This window comes from Sus scrofa, chromosome 14, assembly GCF_054392235.1.
Source record: "Sus scrofa isolate SSC_HxYL_T2T_F1_AM1 chromosome 14, Sscrofa_HxYL_maternal_Yorkshire_Landrace_v2.0, whole genome shotgun sequence".
Lineage (NCBI taxonomy): Eukaryota > Metazoa > Chordata > Mammalia > Artiodactyla > Suidae > Sus > Sus scrofa.
The window spans coordinates 122198601-122220746 of NC_139396.1; the positions used below are offsets into that span (position 1 = coordinate 122198601).

At 33.9% G+C, this 22146-nt stretch overlaps 1 protein-coding gene across 2 annotated transcripts in view; it reads left to right on the forward strand.

Moving 5' to 3' along the window:
* Positions 1 to 22146, forward strand: part of PTEN (phosphatase and tensin homolog) — a 95124-nt gene that overhangs the window by 69485 nt on the left and 3493 nt on the right. The window contains exons 6-8 of one of the 2 annotated variants that reach the window (XR_014825592.1): positions 10447 to 10588; positions 15946 to 16112; positions 16987 to 18790. Coding sequence is in view for 1 of the 2 variants with exons in the window: in NM_001143696.1 (NP_001137168.1) it covers positions 10447 to 10588; positions 15946 to 16112; positions 18566 to 18790 (534 nt within the window). In the remaining variant the exon portion in view is untranslated. 2 annotated transcript variants of the gene reach the window in all.

The following is a 22146-nucleotide window of genomic DNA, read 5'->3' on the forward strand; positions in this document are numbered from 1 at the left end:
TTAAAAAGGCAAAAAGACATTTATGAGCAGATGTTGTTGACAAAGCTGTATTTTACTAAATGGTATCATTTCTGTTTTAGGTTGAAACAGCACTAGAAAGCAAGACATAGTAGATAAAAGTTGTAAGATTATGAGGTTTTTTTGCAGGAGTATTTTTTCATTTTGTAGATGGTAAAACTGAGGCCCAGAAAGATGAACAAGATTATCCAAACAATTAATGACAGCAGAGTAAAATCTGAATCCCCTGACATACTGGTAAACTTCTTTCTACACTATCAAGTCCATAAATCCTGGAATTGTAAAAGAATTTTGAAACTGTTGAGAATTAATCTCTGTATAGAGTCAAGCTCTCCTGAAAGGTCATATAATGATGATGAAATTGGCCTTTTTTGACAAGACTCTCTGGTTTATACTTTAAACATGCTGGAGCATTTTAAAGACCTCTGATTTAAGTAGAAATTAAGGATAGCTGAGGTTACTGGTCTTGTAAATGTAATGCTGCAGGCTTCCTTTAAATCTTTGGAATTTGTCTTAAAACTTTCAAATAACTTACATGTTAAATTATATATTAATAAATAATATATTATTATTATTTTGCCCATGCTCACGGCATGCAGAAGTTCCCAGGCCAGGGATTGAACCCATATTAGAGCAGTGACAACACCAGATCTTTAACTGCTAGGCCACCAGGGAACTCCAGTATATTTTTAACTTTTAATTAATCTCCTCATAAGAAATCTGAGCATGGTAAAGCTTTTGTTATACAACTGTAGAAATCTTCCAGTGAAATAAGTGTCTTATGATATATTTTTGATTATTCTGAAACACCTGCTAAGAGATAATATTTTCTTGCCAGTGCTTTCTTTTAGGTTGAATCTGTGAATTTGCATTTTTGTAATTGTGAACCACTATTACAGGAGTTATATACATTTTATCAGTTTTTCAGTTTGTGTAGGATTAATTTTATTAGAACTATCTTTAATGTTGTTTTGCTTGTATCCTTAATTTTAATTATAGAGAAACACTAAGAAGCTGAAGAAGATTGTGTTATGATGACTTTTTATAGGATCAGAATGTTTCCTCTTCTCTTCCCTCTTCTCTTTTCTGTCCCCCACCCTCTTTTTCTTCCTCTCTCTCCTTACCCTCCTCCTCCCCCAGCCCCTCCTCCCCCTTGTTTTAAGGAAAGTGGAGCCAGTTGTGAAGAATAAATAGACTTACAGAGGCTCTCCTCAAATTAGTCTGGTGCAGAGTCTTGACAGTATTCTCAGCAGACTTGGTGCAGATTAGATGGCAGAGTGGTGAGTGTCAGCTAACCATAAAATGTGCAGTTGTGTTAATAACATCCAGGCTGTACTTGAGGGTTTGAATGTTGCAGAGAAGTCAGCGTACATCTGATACCTCCTATTAAAAAAAAGTTTTCTGAGAGTGGGACAACTGCTTTTGAGGGATGACTCCTTCTATCTTTTATTCAATAATTTACAAGAGGGCAATTATGTTATACTTCTCTAGGTATCATTTTCTTGCATATTTGATCCTTTGGCTTTATGAGCATATGGAAAATTATTCTGAATTGAGCCGTCAGTGGCTCCTATGGTCGCTTCCCTTCTAGTCTATGCCTCACATTGTCTGCAATTATGCTCATGTTTCAAAATTAAAGTAGAAAACTCACAATATTTATTATAAACTAAGAGTTAAAACATCCTACCAATGCTAATAAGTGTATATTTTGGAAAGATCCCCCAAATTTCTGAATTTAAAGAGACAAACTTCTGTTACATGATAGACCTAGCTAGAATCCCTGTTCCTCCTCTCCCTTTGCTTTGCCTTCCCTCTGCTGGAATGGTGGCAGGTAAAGTAAGCATTCATACTTACTTTCTTTGATTAAACTTTCAGGAAAAAAAAATTTGAGGTTTTTTATTTTCTTTTTTTTTTTTTAGTTTGTTTTAAAGGTAGTTATTAAAGTTCTTATATAGTATAATCTCTGTATGTGAGTTCATTAGCTTATCTTTAATGAACACTTAAACCTTCTAGAAGTTGTAAATAGTAACTTTATTCTGAATGATACCAAGAAGAGGAAATTTTCTAGTTTCTCTGAGGAATGAATTTATGTCTTAATATAATCAGGTCATTTTGTTTCTAGTCTGTTTACAAAATTTCCCCTATGGTAATATGATGAAATTTTCTCTTCATTTAAAACAAAGTAAAGCTGTAATTATCCTCTATGTTGACTTTTTAAAAAAAACTCCTAATATAACATTCTTATTTTTTCTAACACATTAATTCTCCTGGACTAACCTGTGTTTCACTAATACATTTTTAAGTCTGTTATTCAATCTATATGTTCATAAAATTGTAAGGTTTTTATACCTTGAAGGACCTTAGCAATTATTTAGTTCAGACCCATTTTAATATAAATGATAAAACAGATCTTCAAAGATTAGTCTGTTCTGGGTCATTTAATCTCTCTGTGTAATAACTCAAAATCATGTCTCCTAGCCTTAAATCCAGTATTCTTTCTACTGTACTATATGTTCAGTCCAAATTATTTTTCTTTATTATTTTGATCACAAAGTAGAAATAGAAACTTAAAAAGGGAAAAAAAAAAAGCAGCTATATTATAATATACTGGAACTCTTTTCAGTTCCAAATCACAGACACCCAACTCAAAATAGTTTAAACATAAGGAGATATGTATTGGCTTATATAACCCTAAAAGCTCTGGCCTGAATCTAGATGCTTAACAGATGTCAGAAATCTCTCTCTCGCAAACTCTCATCTTTCAGCTTTATATACTTTATTTTTAGGCAAACCCTCTGCAAGTAATGGCAAGGTAGTAGCTCCAGACTTACATGCTGTCCACTTTAGAAACTGCAATGGGAAGAGAGCTACAGTTTGAACAAAAATTCCTAGATTAGGTTCTGGTTTACCTGGATCAGGTCATGTACCCATCCCTGAACCAAACATTCTGTCCATTGGCTTGGGGCATATATCTCAAGCTGAAGAATAGAGCCCAATTCTCAACCTAAACCACAGAGAAAGAGATAGCTTCCCAAAGAAGAAAAACTACACAGAAAAACCTGAGTTTTCTGCTTCATATTATTCTCAAAGATTCTGTGGTCCATACACCGCTTATAATTAGTTTCATAGAACTGAATCACTGTTCGTACCTTAAAATTTGGAGATTTTTCATAGATGGGAAAAATAAGAGCCCAAAGAGATTGTGACTTCTTTCAGGCTACAGATGGTATGCATGCTGTTAAAAAAGCCAGGACATGGGAGTAAAAAAATTTGGAGTCAGGGAGTTCCCGTCGTGGCACAGTGGTTAACAAATCCGACTAGGAACCATGAAGTTGCGGGTTCGATCCCTGCCCTTGCTCAGTGGGTTAACGATCTGGCGTTGCCGTGAGCTGTGGTGTAGGTTGCAGATGCGGCTGGGATCCCATGTTGCTGTGGCTCTGGCGTAGGCCAGTGGCTACAGCTCCGATTCAACCCCTAGCTTGGTAACCTCCATATGCCGCGGGAGCGGCCCAAGAAATGGCAAAAAGACAAAAAAAAAAAATTTGGAATCAGACCTGCATTTAGGTTCAAATATTGATTTTGAACAAGGTTATTATGTGCACCAGCACTGTTTTCTTATCCTTAAAATAGAGGAGATCGTATCTATCTTGTAAAGTGGTGGTAGTGTTAGGGATATATGTAAATTGTCTAATATGTGGCTTAATATACAATATACAATAACTACTGTTATATGTTGTCATTGTAATAATTGCCATTCCTAAGAGCCATGTTTCTTTCTTTGTTGAATTACTTGCCTGTATAATCTTATTGTGATCATTTCGAAACATGTATTTCCAAGCTTCAAGCACACACTATCATGTTAAAACATCTGCATTATTTTTGAGTTTAGAAATGCCAGTAGAAAGTTTACTAAGGTAGAAAATTACTTTCTCAACTGAAGAATCTAGATTGTGAATTCATCCTGAAGAAGGTGATTTGAGAGTATTGTTGTACAGAATATGATTAAAATATTACATATCTTGTACCTAGGTGGTTTCTGGTCTGGTAGTATTATGTCAGTATTCTGAGTTTGAAAGATGTGTATAACCTATATTTTTGAATCTTTGTTTTTTAAGAGATTAATCATATACAAGAGATTTATATAAAACAACTCAGGTTAAAAAATAAATGGCTCATTAAGATAGATCAGACAAATGTAAATTTCAGAAGCAGTATCAGAGTACATTTATAGCAAATGTATAAAACTGGATCAAGAATGTCATTTTATATTAACACGGGATGTACTCCACAATGAAGACTTCACAGTTATGGACTCTTTAAGTGCTAAACATAATGCCAAAATATATTGCAATGTTAGGAATCCTTTTGAATATACCTTAAGAACCAAGAGTTACAAAATGCAAAAATACATAGATGGCTTGAATAATGTAACACAAGGTAGCCCATAAAATGTGTTTCTTTTTTTATCGTCCACAAAACAGTTATCATTAGTAACAGTTCATTAGGGTAACCATAAAATCTCACCTCCAAATAGAAATATGTAAACCCCATTCCTTGGTTACAATTCAAATAGAACAGGAGATTTTGTTAAAAAATTGAATCAAACTTAATCATTTGGGAATTTAAAATCATTTAATTTTTGGTCATTGAAGAAATACAAATTCATATTGGATATTATTAAGATAACAAATAGAGATGATTAATAAAGATGAAAACAAATTTATGAAAGCAAACATTAAGCCATTTGAACTAAAAAATTCGAACACTGTATGAAAATACCAGTAAAATCAATTCATCTCTTTTACAGCCAATCAAAAGAAAAGAGAAGGAAAACAAAAATGAAATGCTAAGTTTGAGAAAGGAGATAAAACTACAGTGTGGAAGTGATATTAAAAATCATACTCAGGTCTAGGTTAATGAATTTGAAAATTTCACTGGGAAATGGGCAGTTTTCAATGACCATGTTATCATAAATGTGTCAAGATGAAATACAAAATCTGAATAGACAATCAAAGAATGAAAATGTGTTGGAGCCTTCAAGAAGTATCTGATGTGAATTGCATTTTAGGTGGCTGCTATCAGACCTGGAAGTATCAAATCTATATTATCTAAATTGGTCCAGGTGTTAAAAAATAGATAAAACTTCCCAAATGATTCTTGCATAGCCCTTTTAGCTCAGTGTAATAACAATAACATATTTTAAAACCAGAAATTTTAATATGGGGGAAATTACATAGTTTAGTCAAAAGTAAGAGTGCATGGAAGGGAGTTGTGAGGGTTAAGGGTGGGAAAAGGTATTGGGCTATATTTTTATATTGGTAAGGAATTATTGTGCATGATAGATTTGTTTTTAATTGGGTAGACAGTGGGAAACCATTTAACATATTTTGAATTATGTGGTATTGTAATTAATCTTATTTTTGTGAGATTAATCTAAAAGTGGCATAACAAGCAAATTGGAGAATATGTAAATCAAAGTCTGATAATCAGTTGGATATTGCAGAATTGCAGAAGGTGACTGAACTAGAATGGCCACAGAAAACCAGAACTTGTATTTTCGGAGACATTTCAAAGTCAAAATCTGGATTTTGGCATCTGAATAGATGTGTAAGAATCAAATATGAGTGTTCTAGATGAGCTTAACGTCTGTCTTACCTTACATTTTTTTGTGGACTCTGTGTGTGTGTGTGTGCGCGCATGTCTATATGTGTGTGTATGTGCTAGGTAGTTGATATGTTGACTGATATACCAATCTCTGCCTCCACTCTGCTGCCTGGACCTTTGCTACAGTGATGAAGTTCCCTCACTTCTCTTTACTGTAACCCTGTGTGTACCACTGATGTCTCTGATTGTTTCCTTCACTCTAAGGTGGTGAAGCTGTTAGAGGAGGTTTGGGGCTCAGATGCTGGAGAAAATAGTGCATTGAGTATAATGACAAATAACAGAGTTGGTCCATGCAAGACTATGAAAGCTTCAATTAAGGGATTTGCTGTATTTTGAGTATTTCTGAGATACCCAGCTAGAAATGTCCGGCCAAGTGTAAGAAATTGTGGACTGGAAGTTGGGAATAAAGTCATACTGGGGGACACAGGTTTTGAAGTTAATGTGTAAGATTGATAATTAAATTATCAGAGTAGATAGAATTGACATAATTAGGGGATAGCTGAGATCAAATTTTTGAGATATGCCTGCATTTAGGGGCAAGAAGAGAAGAGACAGCCAATGAGGATAGAGGACAGAAGCAGGGAATTTTCAAAATGGCAGCCAAAGAAATGAGCCATGATAGTAGGGAAACAGTAGGAAATGACCGTTAAGAAATCAGCCTCACAAACTGTACTTCAATAAGGTTTAGCTTTACCTACACATACCTTGGACATGGAGTGAATGCATAGAACCAAGAAGGTAAAACACATTGATGACCACCTGACCAACGAGAAATAATGATTCATAGAATTTGACTTAAAACAGCCTTTTTTTTTTTTTTTTTTTTTAAAGCTCTGTTCAGCCTATATTTTCTTGAATATTTACTACTTAATAAGACAAAGTATTTCCTGGGCATTGTCTGTAAATTGTGTGAAGTAAATAAAATATTACTGTTCTCTGAAAGAGAAAAAAAAGGGAGTTCCCGTTGTGGCTCAGTGGTTAACGAATCTGACTGGGAACCATGAGGTTGCAGGTTCGGGTTCGATCCCTGGCCTTGCTCAGTGGGTTAAGGATCAGGCGTGGCCATGAGCTGCGGTGTAGGTTGCAGATGCGGCTCAGGTCCCGTGTTGCTGTGGCTCTGGCATAGGCTGGCGGCTACAGCTCCAATTCGACCCCTAGCCTGGGAACTTCCATATGCCGCCGGAGTGGCCCAAGAAAATGGCAAAAAGGCAAAAAAAAAAGAAAGAAAGAAAGAAAGAAAAAAAGAAATTAGCCTCATAATTACAAATTTCCAAGAGTTAAGGAGTAGAGGCTTTTCCTCATTAGTTTATGTAGAGAAGGAAGATGATATAGGTTGAGATACAAAATCTGGGGAGAATGTAGGGTTTTGGTCTTTGACTTGTTTGCTTGTTTTGGGTAAAGGATAAGGGTTCCCCAAGCTTTTTATTAGGAGATAAGTGAAGAGAATAAAGGCAAATGCCAGAGAGGAGATAATTAATAGACTACTTGCAGAAAATGGAACTAAGGTGAACATGAAGAGACAATTTTATAAAGTGTCAGGACTAAAAAAGATTTTAAGATGGGGTAAAAGAATTTTGAGAGTTGCTTACATTGGGTTCCCAGTAACGTGGTATTAGTTCCTTGAGGATAATATTTGGGACAGGATGGAAAGAGAGGTGGGGTGAACAAAATGCTAAAATCATTGTAGTCAGGTGTTAATAAGTGCATATGAAAGAAAGTTATTTAATGATATAGATTTGGAATCGACAAGACTGAGTAAAAGCAGTGGTCAAAGCAGGGCTGGAAGGAATAGTGGGAGGGACACCAAATATCCTCCTGATCTGTGAACATAAGGAAATTGAAGAAGCAGTGGCTGCCTTTTGAGACGATGGCCAGGAATGTGATCCTAAGTCAACTTAAAGAATGCTAAGTTTAGCTAAAATTAGAATGTTTTGAAAGTTTTACCTGAGGAAAAAAAGTTAAGAATATAAGTAATTTTCTTCACAAAGTAGAAAAGGAGAGTAATTTATAGTTGAGAATAAAACTATACCTTGGAGATAGTTACAGACCAGCTTAGCTTAAAAATTCTTGGTTCAAGAATAAATTTGATTTTTATTAGTCTTAATTTAAATGAAAAAATTTGAAAATGTGGTAATTTTTAATCTTCAAGAGCTTTAAAGTTCAACCCTCTTTTCATATGTATGAAATGTTTGAGGAAAAGTAAAAAGTTCATTTTTTAGATTTTTTAATAAGATACGTATGTTTAAATTTAAATGTACTATTCAGGATGCCTATGAATCATTATTTTCATTTTATGCATTCAGGAAATATGATATTTGAAGTGTTATAAATTGCATTGTCAATTTAGTGTGGAAGTTTTACTCATTTCTGATTCTAGATTACATTGATTCATTGTATTATTAATTAAATTTTAGTAAGTATATCATGGTTATAAGATATGAGTATACAGTGAGGAGGACACATTAAAGCCTATGGTCTATACATATTTGGGCCTTCCAACTTTTAAATTTCTGTTAATTTGGACACATTTGATTTGAGATGCTGGTAAGCTGACAGGTAGATAAGAATTGCAAAAATAAGATACAGAAGACTAATTATATGTAATTTGATAGTAAAATAATAAACTTACAATTAAGTTTTTCAGCATTTTTCTTTGAATTGGGTCAGTAGTTTTGGTTTATCTTGTATTGACACATTAGTTATTCATCCACTGGTGACAGCTAATAGATTCATAACATTCTTTCTCTATGCATTTACCTTTTTGTTAAGGATTAACTGAGTGTATAAACACCTGCTTTATAGATATGCTATCAATATATACTTGAGAAAAAATAAAGCTTTGGAAATTTCATGCAAACTTATACCAAGAATAGAGATAAAGGAAAAAATATCTATCATTCCACTAAACCTCAACAAATAACTTGACAATTTGGTCATTTTATATAGACTTCCATTTATTTAATTTTTTAAAAATCTTATTTATTTTTAGACTATATGATAAATCACATTGTTCAAAAAGATTTACTCCCACCCATCCATCTTCTATCTGCTCTTTCCTGCAACTTGCTTTGCAATTCTGTAATTTATCTTGATAAATATGAATGACTTTTTGTTGAAGTGGCATTAAATAATGTGATATAAAAATAATTTTAAGTTTAAACACTTTTTAAACTTTAATAATTTTAACATTAGTTTTTGTAGCAGTTTCTCAAGGTAACACTGCTACTATTTCTTTATGAAAGTATATAGAACTAAAAATTCCACAATTCCAAAATTAAGCCTTAAATACAGGTACAATTTCTAAAACTACTGATTAGGATTTCTGTAATACTTCGTTGTTTTAGTATGCTCTTGGGAAACTGCATTTAGTGTTTAATCATCTCATGAGACTCCTGTGAAGATGGTATTATTTTCTTTATTTTCCTGAACAGTTTGTGTTTTGACTATCAGCATTCAAATCTAAGTCTTCTGACTGTGTAGTCATTGCACTGTAGCTAAAATCTTGGATCGTTTGCCCTGATTTGAAATGGCTTTTATCCATTATTTGACATTTTATGTATTTTTTGGCCACGCCCATGGCACAGGGAAGTTCCCAGGCCAGAGATCGAACACACGCTACAGCAGCAACCTGAACTGCTGCAATGACAATGCCAGATCTTTAACCCGCTGTGTCACATGAGAACTCCCCGTTTATGTACTTTTAAAACCGTAATAAAGTCATGCTAACCTTCAGAAAAGTACTGGGAACACTGAAACGAATACCTATATACTTACTGTTCAACATACTTGTCTTTAAACTCACATAAATGTATTTTCTACTCTTTACTGGGGGAACAAAAGTATTTATGTTCAGAGTTTTTAATACTTCAGGAAATTTAGATGCCAGTAATAAGTTAAAGAGAAATATTGCAAATTTTAAGTTAAATGTTTGAATTTTTCTGAAGTAATATTGTGCAGTAGGAAAAGAAACCTTAGATAAGTGCCCTGATACCTCATTTATTCAGTATCATTGGTGATTACATTACTGCACATATTAGATTTTTTTTCCTTGAGATAAGTCAGGGTTCTCCTTTAAATACCACAGGAATTATATATGTTATTAGCATTTGTAATACTTAACTTTTCTAAAATATTACATATTTCCTGGCTTCTTCAACAAAAAGATGTATGTAACTCAGAGATATCTCTAAATATTTTTATCAGACTCTTGCATTCATTATGTCAGCTGCATATCCTTATTCAGCAATAAGCAACATCACTTATTGCTGCTGATATTTTTGCCTCCTAAAGGCAGTATGCCTTTATCTAGTTTGCTGATTCTGATATGCTTTTGCCTGGAAAATAAGTATCCAGGTTTGTGAGAAATTCTGTGTTTAATAAGAATCCATAAATCCTCTTGGGGAACCCTCTGTGTAAAGAGCACAGCTGCAGTGCAGAGGCCTTTGACAGTTATTTTATATATACAGTGGCCTTTGCTTATTGGGTACATGGGTCAGAGATTGTTGTGACCATTGAATAAATGACAGTGTTATGATAATTGTATTTTAAGAGAGAAAAGTTACTCTGATATTTCCTTTGTATTGATGTTGCTTTGATTTACTTTATTACTGAGCTGGATTTAAATATTAAATCACTTAAGGTTAAATTTCTTCTATATGTTCTTCAATGGGTACAACCCAATTTACCTTAGAAATTTAGTGAAATAACTGTAATGGAACTTTTCTTTTGAATTTGGCTTTTCTTTTTTTTTTTTCTATCCACCAGGGAGTAACTATTCCCAGTCAGAGGCGCTATGTGTATTATTATAGCTACCTGTTAAAGAATCATCTGGATTATAGACCAGTGGCACTGTTGTTTCACAAGATGATGTTTGAAACTATTCCAATGTTCAGTGGCGGAACTTGCAGTAAGTGCTCTAAATTCTCATCCTTCCCTGTACTGGAACACTTAGCATATCTACAGATTTATATAACCATCTAGAAAGAAATTTACCACACTTAAAATTTATGCAGGTTTGTATATTTTGAAAGCATCCAAACTAATTGATTAGCTCAGTCATTTAGCCCATTGGGCTAAGGAAGCCAAGACGAATGGGTGTTAATGTTGTTGAAGCCAGATCGTATTTATGAAAGAAGTATTCTGTTCTACAACTACCGATTGCAGCCTGTATTCCACCTGGATGACTAAAAAACCTGTCCCATCAGAGATTTGGCATGAGAGTAGCAATGGCATTCATCACTTTACTGGTGTTAGGGTAGGGGCCAATTCCTTCATATCTTGGGAAGGCTAGATATGAATAGCGATGGTGATAGGGACAATTAAAAAGGAAAGGAAGACAATGATAAGACATGGCAATAAGCTGAAGGATATTTGAGTGAATAGGGTTGATTCCTTGTGTGTGGAATAGTAGAGAAAATCTGAATTTAGATCTGAGTTCTAGAGCTAGGTTTGTCAGGGTTGATTATGGGTAGATCTGGGTGCTGTTTAACCCAGAGCACACATCTACCTCTCTTTATCTTTGCTTATCAATAATATGAAAATATTTTGAAATGTGGAACTTCCTAGAGAAGTACTAAATAAAGATCATGCCATTGATATCTGCCTCTAATTTACTTCTCTTTTACCCTAACCTCAGTAAGCTTGCCTCAGTCATTCTGGTCCTATTCTGCTTCTCTGCTGTTCTTCTCCAGGGTTCTTACCTAGACTGATAGGATTAATCTACCTTGACCCAAAGAAGGTAGTCAAGGAAAAACACAAAGAAGAAAGTATTGTCCAGCCCTATAAAAGACCAGACTATTGCAGCTTTTTTGTTAGAGGTTTTTATATTAGTTTCTACCGTGGAAGTGATCAGTCATGTTTTCATGTTTGAGAACTATGTTTTATTTATTTAGAGTTCAGTTTTGTTGTTTCTAGATATCACTATTATTTTTTAATATCTCTAATATTTCAGTGATATTTTGCAATTCGTTGATGGTTTTGGTTTTCAGCTTTGTTTGCTTCTTGACAATATTTATGTAATTGAAAATTTTTCTATCCATAAATTTTTTATACCTAGGGAATTAATTTCTTGGTGTTGTTTATCTTTGTCAGATAGGTGTGATCATCTTCCTGAGATCTTTCCTGTATTGTTAGAGCAAGTAACTTTATCAGAGACTACAGATCTATTAATATAGCATGTTAAAGGCTTCTAGGAGACCTCACTGATGCTTTTGTCATCTTAGTGCAATTTAAAAAGCTATTGAGTGAAAGGCACTAGATTGTCAAAGGTGACACAGGAACTTAGATTTATAGTGGAGAAGGGAAAAGGATGGAAAAAACCCATGCTCTTTCTATAGTGTGAGATGTCAGTGTAAGAGCCAAATGGTAAGGTATAAAATATTAGAGAAATAAGAAGGGAGAGAGAATGTTTCGTTCAGTAATCTTATCTACTGTAATTTTTTTCATACTGGTCTCTCTAGCAAACACCTATCAGTTCTGCTCTGTCTGCTTACATTTAAACATTGTATGTGTGTGTATGTTTGATCTGTCAGTATTACATTTAAACTTCTCAACTTACTAACTACTGAAATCTTTTTAATCTTTACTAATTTGCTAGTTCTTTGTTTATGCACTGTGATTTAATATTATTTGGTAAAGCTATATTATAAGTATATGTAATTAAATGGGAGAGTGTATATATAAATTATAAGTTGTATGTTCAGAAAAAGCAAGTTGGGGGGATTGTCAAATAGTTTCATTAAGGAAGTCCAGCTCTTTATTGAACATTGGAGAAAACACAGTTTAGATTGGCCTTAAAAACCAAAGAAAGTATTACAGGTAATAGGAAATAGCTTGAATAGCTCGAATTGAAGCACAGCAGAAGGAAATGAGCTGGACATGAAATGTAGAGATGGAGAATAGAATAGGAATGGAGTATGTGGCTACTGTTAGAGGACTCTAAATGGGCATGTCAGACTTGATTTGATAAATATTTTTGTGTCAGTGATCATACTAGAGGCTTAAGCTGTATTTTAGATATAGTTGTATAGAAAGTAATAATTATAAGAAGGAAAAAAATGGTAGAAAGGAAAGCATTTATGTAACTTGCATAGGTCAGATGTGCTTTGCTGGAACAGTCAAATGGGATGCGGTTAGCTTTTCTTTTGCCATTTGTATCTAAATATGTCAAAGTTTTGATTCTGGTTGGAAATAATTCACAGAAAAGGGAAGAAAAGTGAATCTGACTGAGACTTGGACACATGAGTGTTGATATTTTGCTTTTAAACATGTTTTAAATCAGGTAAAGGTGAGCCTTTATGTGAAGATATTCAGTAGGTACTTGAAAGTATGGATTTGAACTTAGGTGAGGAGATATATCTGATATTTTGGACAGCATTGGGAAAGAGACATAATAGTTAAGCCTTTCATATAAATATGGTATTGCCCTAGAAGATGGGAAAACTCAGAGGGAAGCAGGGTGAGGACTGAGACAAATAGGATTTGTAACAGTTTGGGTTCAGGAGGAAAAAGAGTCAGTGAAGAAAACAAAACATATGAAAATGAAGTTATCTTCTGCAAAGTTGTCAGGGGTTAACAATTTTTTCCTTATTTGATTGTTGTCTTAGTATTTCTAAATAAAGAAAAAATTACTATATTCTGTATATCTAAAAGGGTTTAAAAAGGTTAATAAAAGATAATCAGTATGATTTTTCTCTCATATTGTATCAAAATGCATATATCCCAAGAAAATTTAATTCTGATTTTTGTTTACTAGGTATCATCAGTCTTTTCATTTTTTTAAACACAGTCAATTATATCAAAATATGTATACCAGAATTGTGTCTTAGAAATCAACAGAACCATACTAATGTTTGGACTTCTGTTAAGTTGGGTCTTATCTATCTAAAATGTGAAGGAAAATTATTTTCTTTAGTTATTTGAGGAAACCCCCCCCTTCTTTTCTTTTTTTTGCTTTTTAGGGCTACACCCATGGCATATGGAGATTCCCAGGCTAGGGGTCTAATCAGAGCTACAGCTGCCAGCCTACACCACAACCACAGCAACGCCAGATCCAAGCCGCGTCTGCGACATACACCACAGCTCATGGCAACGCCGGATGCTTAAGCCACTGAGTGAGGTGAGCAAGGCCAGGGATTGAACCTGCAGCCTCACGGTTCCTAGTCAGATTCGCTTCCACTGTGCCACGAAGGGAAGTCCTTTTCCACTTATTTTTATTAAAACTTTTCATCTTAGTTTTGTGAGGAAATTAAGTAACATTGGTTTATAATTAGATTATCAATTGTTTATATAATTTTAAAATTCTTGAAAGTATTTATTTGTTTGTTTGTTTTTTTGTCTTTTTGCCTTTCCTAGGGCCGCTCCCGCGGCATATGGAGGTTCCCAGGCTAGGGGTCTAATCCGAGCTGTAGCTGCCGGCCTACACCAGAGCCACAGCAACACCAGATCCGAGCCGTGTCTGCAACCTACACCACAGCTCATAGCAATGCCAGATCCTTAACCCACTGAGCAAGGCCAGGGATCGAACCCACAACTTCATGGTTCCTAGTCAGACTCGTTAATCACTGAGCCACGACGGGAACTCTGAAATTACACATTTTAGATGTAGTTTAATTGAAATCTGGCTTACACAGTTAATTTACTTTTTAAGGTCCCAAGTTCAAGGTTATCAAATTCTGAATTAGTGGAGTTTGAATTAATAAGATTACAAGGCATTTTCATCCTTGTTGATTTTTATCACTGCTTTGATATCTTACCTCTTTTATTTGCTTCTTCAAGCTAGGCTTCCCAGTGAAATTTTCAGTATGAGTTTTGCAAAATGGCTTTTTGTACTTTGAATCTTTAGTCAAGAAAGTGAAAATTATTGACAGATTGTTAGTGTAATGTTTCCTATTTTTAGAGTTCCTTTTTCTCATGATAAATGTCTCATAAATTGGATTAATCCCTCATGCTTTTTGTCAAACCTGCTATTTATTATGTGATAATACCTAAAGTAGTATTATTTTGTATAGTTGAATTAGTAGGTGTTTATTGCACTGGAAAACTTATTTATTAGCTTGAATAAGCTTTTTGCCTTGTACTCACATTGATAAAGAATATGATACTTTTTTAAAATCACCTTTAAGGATGGTGCCTGTTGGTACGAGAACTTTATATGCTATTTCTCATGTACTTTATGCAAGCTTATGTTTTTATTTATTGATTATCTTGGTATATTTTGAAATTGCAAGACTCACTTCTTACCTCCTCAGGTTAATTATTTTCTTTCTAATGAACTCTTGTTTTTGAACTTGTACACAACTCATTGTGTACTACCAATGAATTACACTTTATCAAATTATTTTGGTAATTTAAAGTTCTAGCATCTTAATGTTTATGACTTTAAATTCTATCAGTAATGTCATGAGGTATAAATGTATTTATGAGTGAATTTTAAAAATAAAATGCCTAACCCTTCCTTTTTTCATACTAACTACCTTTTAGTTACATTGGTAATATAATAAGCATGATACATTTTGAGAGGTCATATTTTACCAGTTATCTTAAAACTAACACAGGCCAAAGCCCACATTCTTGTTAATGAAAATGGAGTGTGTTTTGGAGAGAGGGTGGTTATGTTATAATTTGTACTTAATGTCTGTTGCATTTCTTTGCATTCGTTTCATAGTGGTGGCTTTATATACCTTTAAAAATAAAACAAATTATAGGTGAAATGAATTATGGTTAATACTTTTTAAATATTGAAACTTGTGTCTATGGAATATATCTTTGTTGTAGATTATATTCTCTTTTTTCATGTGAACAGGTAATGATTGGTGTTTTGTGGTTTTTACTTTAAAATACTGCAGCAATTATCTGTTTTAAAAGTTACCTTTTATGCATTTCATTTTAATTCTTAAAATAATTTATATTAGATTTTTAACATTGCGAAGTTGAAGTTTTGATGTTACTATAAAGTTCTAGAAGTCCAATTTTGAGACATACTATTTATGAAGTAGAATTGACTTTAATACCAGTAATAGAACCTTATGTTGAAGGTTTAAATTAGGGAAAATCTTAACAGTGATTATATTTTGACCTACTTTATTTCCACTGATTTATTTGTTTATTGGCTTATTATTTTCTCTCCATTGATTTGTTTCAGATCAGGGGTTATAGATGCAGAATTACTACTTTGTTTATATTACTAATATTAATCATCAACTAGCTTTTGACAGTTAAAGGCATTTCCTGTGAAATGATACTAGTGTGTATTTGACCATGCAGATCCTCAGTTTGTGGTCTGCCAGCTAAAGGTGAAGATATATTCCTCCAATTCAGGACCCACACGACGGGAAGACAAGTTCATGTACTTTGAGTTCCCTCAGCCATTGCCTGTGTGTGGTGACATCAAAGTAGAGTTCTTCCACAAACAGAACAAGATGCTAAAAAAGGTTTGCACTTTACTTTTACTGGGAAAAATAACCAAGATATCTATACCTTGAATAATACCCTAAGATCGTTTGCTTAAAGCATTTGGTTAGAGAGAAATCATTCTGTGAGGAGAGATTAAAAGATGTGTTTTGTTTTATGACTGACATCTAATGGGTCAAATGGTTTTCTGTTAGATCTACACATGCTTTGTTTACCATGGCATTGGTGAGCCGCTGTAATGGTAAATAGTCCTATTAGAAGGAAAAGGCTATGTGGCATTGTAATCTGAGATGAATTTTCTTTAACTTGGGTTATGCAAATAAATTTTATAAAAATATTAAAGATTGCATACATACCCCATTCAGTTAGTTATAGTCCTTTTAGAAAGAGTAATTAATTAACTGAGAAGTTAGCATGGAACCATGAATTTGAAAAAGAAATTTGGTCTGTATGTATAAATAAAATCCGTTTTGTGGTCTTGTGTAATGACACAGACCATTTTTACCCCATTTTGGCTAATGTTTGTTGAGACTGGGTCATTTTATATTTAGCTTCCTCAAATTTACTGAGTATTTTGATTTTTAGCTAGGAGAGAAGTAAGTATGAAGAGGAAGTAATAAAGAATGAAAAATGTGGTATTTAAATATGCAGGTTTAGAAAGTTAGTGAAGTTTGCATCTCACTAAGCTATATTTAAAGAATGCAAGAGCTCATTTTAAAACAAACTATTTTTTTATTTAAAATAGTAAGTGCGAACAGTTAAGGAGAGCTACAGGGCAAAATTTTTAGGTAGTAATGAATGAAAACATTAGCTTTGTATATTATCACTGATAGTGTATTGCTGATCTTTAGACAGTCTCCATAATAGGATTGATTTCATTTTCCTGATTTTTAGCTTTTTTGAGAGAGAGAGAGAAAATAAGAGGAAGCTTCATTTATTATAAAATTTTTTAACTCTATTGTGACTTATCAGAAGAAATACGATTTCCTTTATCCAGAATCCAAGTAGCTGGAAAAAAAAATCACAAAATATAAAACTGATTTTTTCACCAGAAACCCATTTCCTGCATCTGTATAAATAAAAGTTAAGTATATCTCAGTAACTTTGAAAATTTATTTTTTCATAATCCAAGAAGTTTTAACAAATGTTTTAAAACTAAGCTAAGAAGTTTTTTTGTTTTCTTTTACTCATTGTAAGACTGGCACACATAAGATTTTATATATTGCTCTTAAAAATAGGTACCTGTATCACTGTTTCCTTGTACTTTTAGGAGTGTGCTAATTCTTATTCTTCCAGTTCTTATCACCTGTACATTACATTAACACATGTAAAATTGAAGATTAAATTAAATATTTATAATAATTTGTATATCTTGAATTACTTAACATTTATTTCCATTTTGTGTGATTTTTTTCCCTGCCTGTTAAAAATGTTTGCTCTGTAGTTTTTAATGTATAGTTTTACTACAATCAGTACATTAGCAGAATCCACATTTTTTGAAATTTAAATTTTACTAGCTTATTTTCTTCCGACTCTAAAATATGTACACAGTTACTAACTCAATGACTTTGCTGAAATAGTTGAAATTAACAAAATATTTTTAAAAGACTTAAACTACATATAAAATTGCTATGTTAGATACTATTAAAAACAAGAAAGACGTTTAAGACATAAGGTATATAAGAGTTTTACTATCTTCCTGGGAAAATAAACTTGAAGATAAATTAGAATAAAAGATTTCAATAGCAGTTTAAGGCACCAGATGTCACAGGGTTGTACATCATTAATTGTCCAATGATGCATACAGGCTAAATTCTACTAATTAAGGGAGAACATTTTCTACGTTGGTCAGGAAAGATTTGAAGTAATGAACTCCTGATGTGGTTTTTGATTTTTAAGACCTGTTATTAGTAAGAAGTTATGTTTTAAAAATGAGACATTTTATAAAAAGTTGAGATGCTTATATTCCCATGTGAAAGTTTTCAAACATATTGTCATGCAGGAAACTGGAGCCATTTAATGTTTGTATTGCTGTAGAAGTAAAAATGACTCTTTGGGAAGTTGTACTGACATTTCAAGAACTTTTGTTAAAGTAAATTTTGTAATAGCTGTTGAAAGATAGAGAAAATTAAACCATTTCTGAATTGTTAAAATATTTACATATAAATTCAACCTTTTTTAATGCTAAGATTAGAAAAGGAGATATTTAACTTAAGGTGTTCGAGTAAGTTCATTTTAGAGCTTGTGGAATTGTATTTTTGGACCAAATTTGAATAAAAGAAAAGTCATATGTGAATTAGATGCGATAGATAACCCACAGATTGCCAACCAACTATTAGTCTTTTGAATATCAAAAGATCAAAATGATATTCAAAATATCAAACGACTCACATATTAGTTCATTTCTTGAGATAAATGTTAAATACATGTAATATTGTCTTTTTTAATGAAAAATTTGTCTATTTTCTTTTAGGACAAAATGTTTCACTTTTGGGTAAATACATTCTTCATACCAGGACCAGAGGAAACCTCAGAAAAAGTAGAAAATGGAAGTCTGTGTGATCAAGAAATTGATAGTATTTGCAGTATAGAACGTGCAGATAATGACAAGGAATATCTAGTACTCACTTTAACAAAAAATGATCTCGACAAAGCAAATAAAGACAAGGCCAACCGATACTTTTCTCCAAATTTTAAGGTCAGTTAAAAACATTTTGAGGAATTGGTGGGTGGGTGCATGTGTGTGTGCGTGCGTGCGTGCGTGTGTGTGTGTTTTAATCTCGGTGAAAAACTTGCTTGACTAATTTCACTATGCTGGTGAAAAACTTGCTTGACTAATTTTTAAATTAAGTATATTCAGAAGCAATATTTAAGTAGCAATAACTTGAAAGTTTCTAATTGAATCTAGGATGCACAGAGTCAAAAGGCTGCATTTTCTTTACCCTATTCTTTCTTATTTGATGATATCTGGGGCAGAATCTGGGGAGGGGATATGAAGTAGGAATGGGTGAGGAAAGGAGTAAAAAGGAACTGAGCCCTTTGGGAATGATTTGTATGGAATGTTGTTACTGCTTCTACACTGCTTCCCCTCCAATTTATTTTCAACTCATCAGAGTGATCTTAAAGATGACTTGATTGTGTCATTCCTGTTTATACTTTTAAAGGCCTTTGATTTTTTTGATGTGACCTGCAAGGACCTGTATAATTTAGCACAATACTACCTTCTACATCAGTTCTAGTCACATTCTCTTCCTGTGATCCACCCAGACTGGTCTCTTCAGTTCTTCAAAATGTTCATAAGCTCTTCTGCCTCAGATCTTTCTAATTCTTTTCCTTTTCCTCAGACCTCTTCACCCTCAAGCCTTTTCCTGCTCTTCACATGGCTGTCCATCTCACATTTTTAACTTCAGCTTCAGTCTTATATGCTCTGAAAGGCTTTTCTGATCATCCTCCCCTCTTCTTCCCTTTTTAAAACTCTGTCTACTTGCTCTTATTATAGAATTCTTTGATTCATTTTACTTTTATCTATATGTGATATTTGTATGTATATTTCTATTTATATTTCTGGATAAGAATTCTCTGCATTAAATATCTGACTTGTAAACATTTTCAAATGATGGTTTGCCATTTTTTATTTCCCCTTTCCTATTTCTTATTCTACTTGATTTTTCCATCTTCCTTTCATCATTGCTGCTTCCCTTCTCTCTTTAAATTCTCTCTTCATTCCATTTTTATAACGTAACAAATCTAGTCATAGCTTTAAGAATATTGCTAGTAATAATAAAAATAAAGGAGGGGCTTTTTTTTTTTTTTTTTTGCTTTTTAGGACTGTACCTTCATCATGTGGAAGTTCCCAGGCTAGGGGTTGAGCTATAGCTGCAGGCCTGCACCACAGCCACAACAATGTGGGATCCGAGCTGTGTCTGTGACCTGCACCACAGCTCATGGCAATGCCAGATTCTTAACACACTGAGCGAGGCCATGGATCAAACCCGTGTCTTCATGGATCCTAGTCAGGTTTGTTACCACTAAGCCATGGTGGGAACTCCCAGGCTACCTGTTTTAAGTGAAAATAGATCCAATATTAAGTGCCTTTAGATCTTATATTTGTGTTTAGAAGTGTCTTTTAGAACTCATAGGTTTCCATTTACCTTCTTTTCTCTGCCTGCATTTTCCTCAGTTAAGTGGCTTTTAAAATGACTTCCTCTACTTTTATTATTTTCTGTTTTAATACTACCAGAGGTTTTATATTTGTGATTACAGATTAAAACTTTCAATTATCTGTAAATCTAATATCATCTAATGGTGAGTGCTATGAAAAAACAAAGCAGAGATAGGATAGAGCATGATCTTCATGTATTTTTTAGTGGGATGGTTAGAGAAGGCCTCTCTAAGCAAGTGACATTCAATTAGAGGCCTGAATGAAATGAGTGAGCTATACAAATAATTTGGAAAAAGAAGAAAGAGCAGTTGCAAAAGCCCTGAGTCAGGGGTGAACTTGGTGTATTTGAGGAGCAATACAGATGTCATTTTGACTAACACACTTCAGTCCAAGAGTGAAGACATGAGAGTGTTTTCTGTGCAGGGGGGATATAATCTGAATTTTGTCTTGAAATTTTTACTCTGCTTCTCCTTTAAAATATTTACTGGAGAGGGGCAAGAATGAAAGCTGGGAGACTAGTTGAAAGTAGAACTAAAAGAATTTACTGACAGAGTGGATATTGGATTGAAGAGGAGAATTGACAGTGACTCTTCCATCACGGTAAGGGCAGCTATAGATATAACAGAATGAGAAAAGGATTTGAAGCTAATTGAAATCCCAATCCACTATCTGCCAGATATGTGGCCCTTAACAAGTTGCCTAACCTTTCTGAGCTATAGTTGTTTCTCTTTTACAGTGGAGATATCTGCCTCGTAGAGTTGTTTTGAAATTATTTCAGCTCTTGCCTGAAGGGCCCTTGGTTCACTGTTTAGACCACTGTGTGAAGTGCATTTTGTTCTTCCTCCCTTTCAGTGAAGTTTTAAGGGGAACTGGAATCCTGAACATCATTGTTAATCAGCATTTTACATAGTATAGTATTTGTATGTATCTAATATTGTTTATATACAGAAAATACATTTTACATAGTATAGTATTTGTATGTATCTAATATTGTTTATATACAGAAAATACATTGAGTTTCAGACAGGTAGTAAATGAAACATTCTTTTGGAACTCATCTCTTTGTGAATTGAATTGAAAATATATTATGTGGACTGTCAAAGTCTGTACTTTTGTAAAATTATTTAGTTAAGGCTTGCAGTTTGTTCTTATTAAAATATATGTTAATATCCCAATTTCTTTTCACTATATTATCAAGAAAGACCATGTAGGAAATCTTAAGAAGAGGGTCACTTAAAAGGCAGCTGCTTTTAGGGAGTTCCGGCCGTGGCTCAGTGGTTAATGAATCCGACTAGGAACCGTGAGGTTAAAGGTTTGATCCCTGGCCTCGCTCAGTGGGTTAAGGATCTGGCGTTGCCGTGAGCTGTGGTATAGGTCACAGACGCAGCTCAGATCTGGATTGCTATGGCTGTGGTGAAGGCCAGCGGCTACAGCTCTGATTGGACCCCTAGCCTGGGAACCTCCATATGCCACAGGAGCAGCCCTAGAAAAGGCCAAAAAAAAAAAAAAGGCAGCTGCTTTTAAAGATCATATGTATCATGATACTTAAAAATGAATCTGGGAGTTCCTGTCGTGGTGCAGTGGTTAACGAATCCGACTAGGAACCATGAGGTTGCGGGTTTGGTCCCTGCCCTTGCTCAGTGGGTTAACCATCCGGCGTTGCCGTGAGCTGTGGTGTAGCTTGCAGACGTGGCTCAGATCCCGCGTTGCTGTGGCTCTGGCATAGGCCGGAGGCTACAGCTCCGATTCGACCCCTAGCCTGGGAACCTCCATATGCCGCGGGAGCGGCCCAAAGAAATAGCAAAAAGACAAAAAAAAAAAAAAAAAAAGAATCTGCTAAAAAAATATATCTTTAAGTAATTTAATAGACTTAGGATTTTCTATTTAAACTT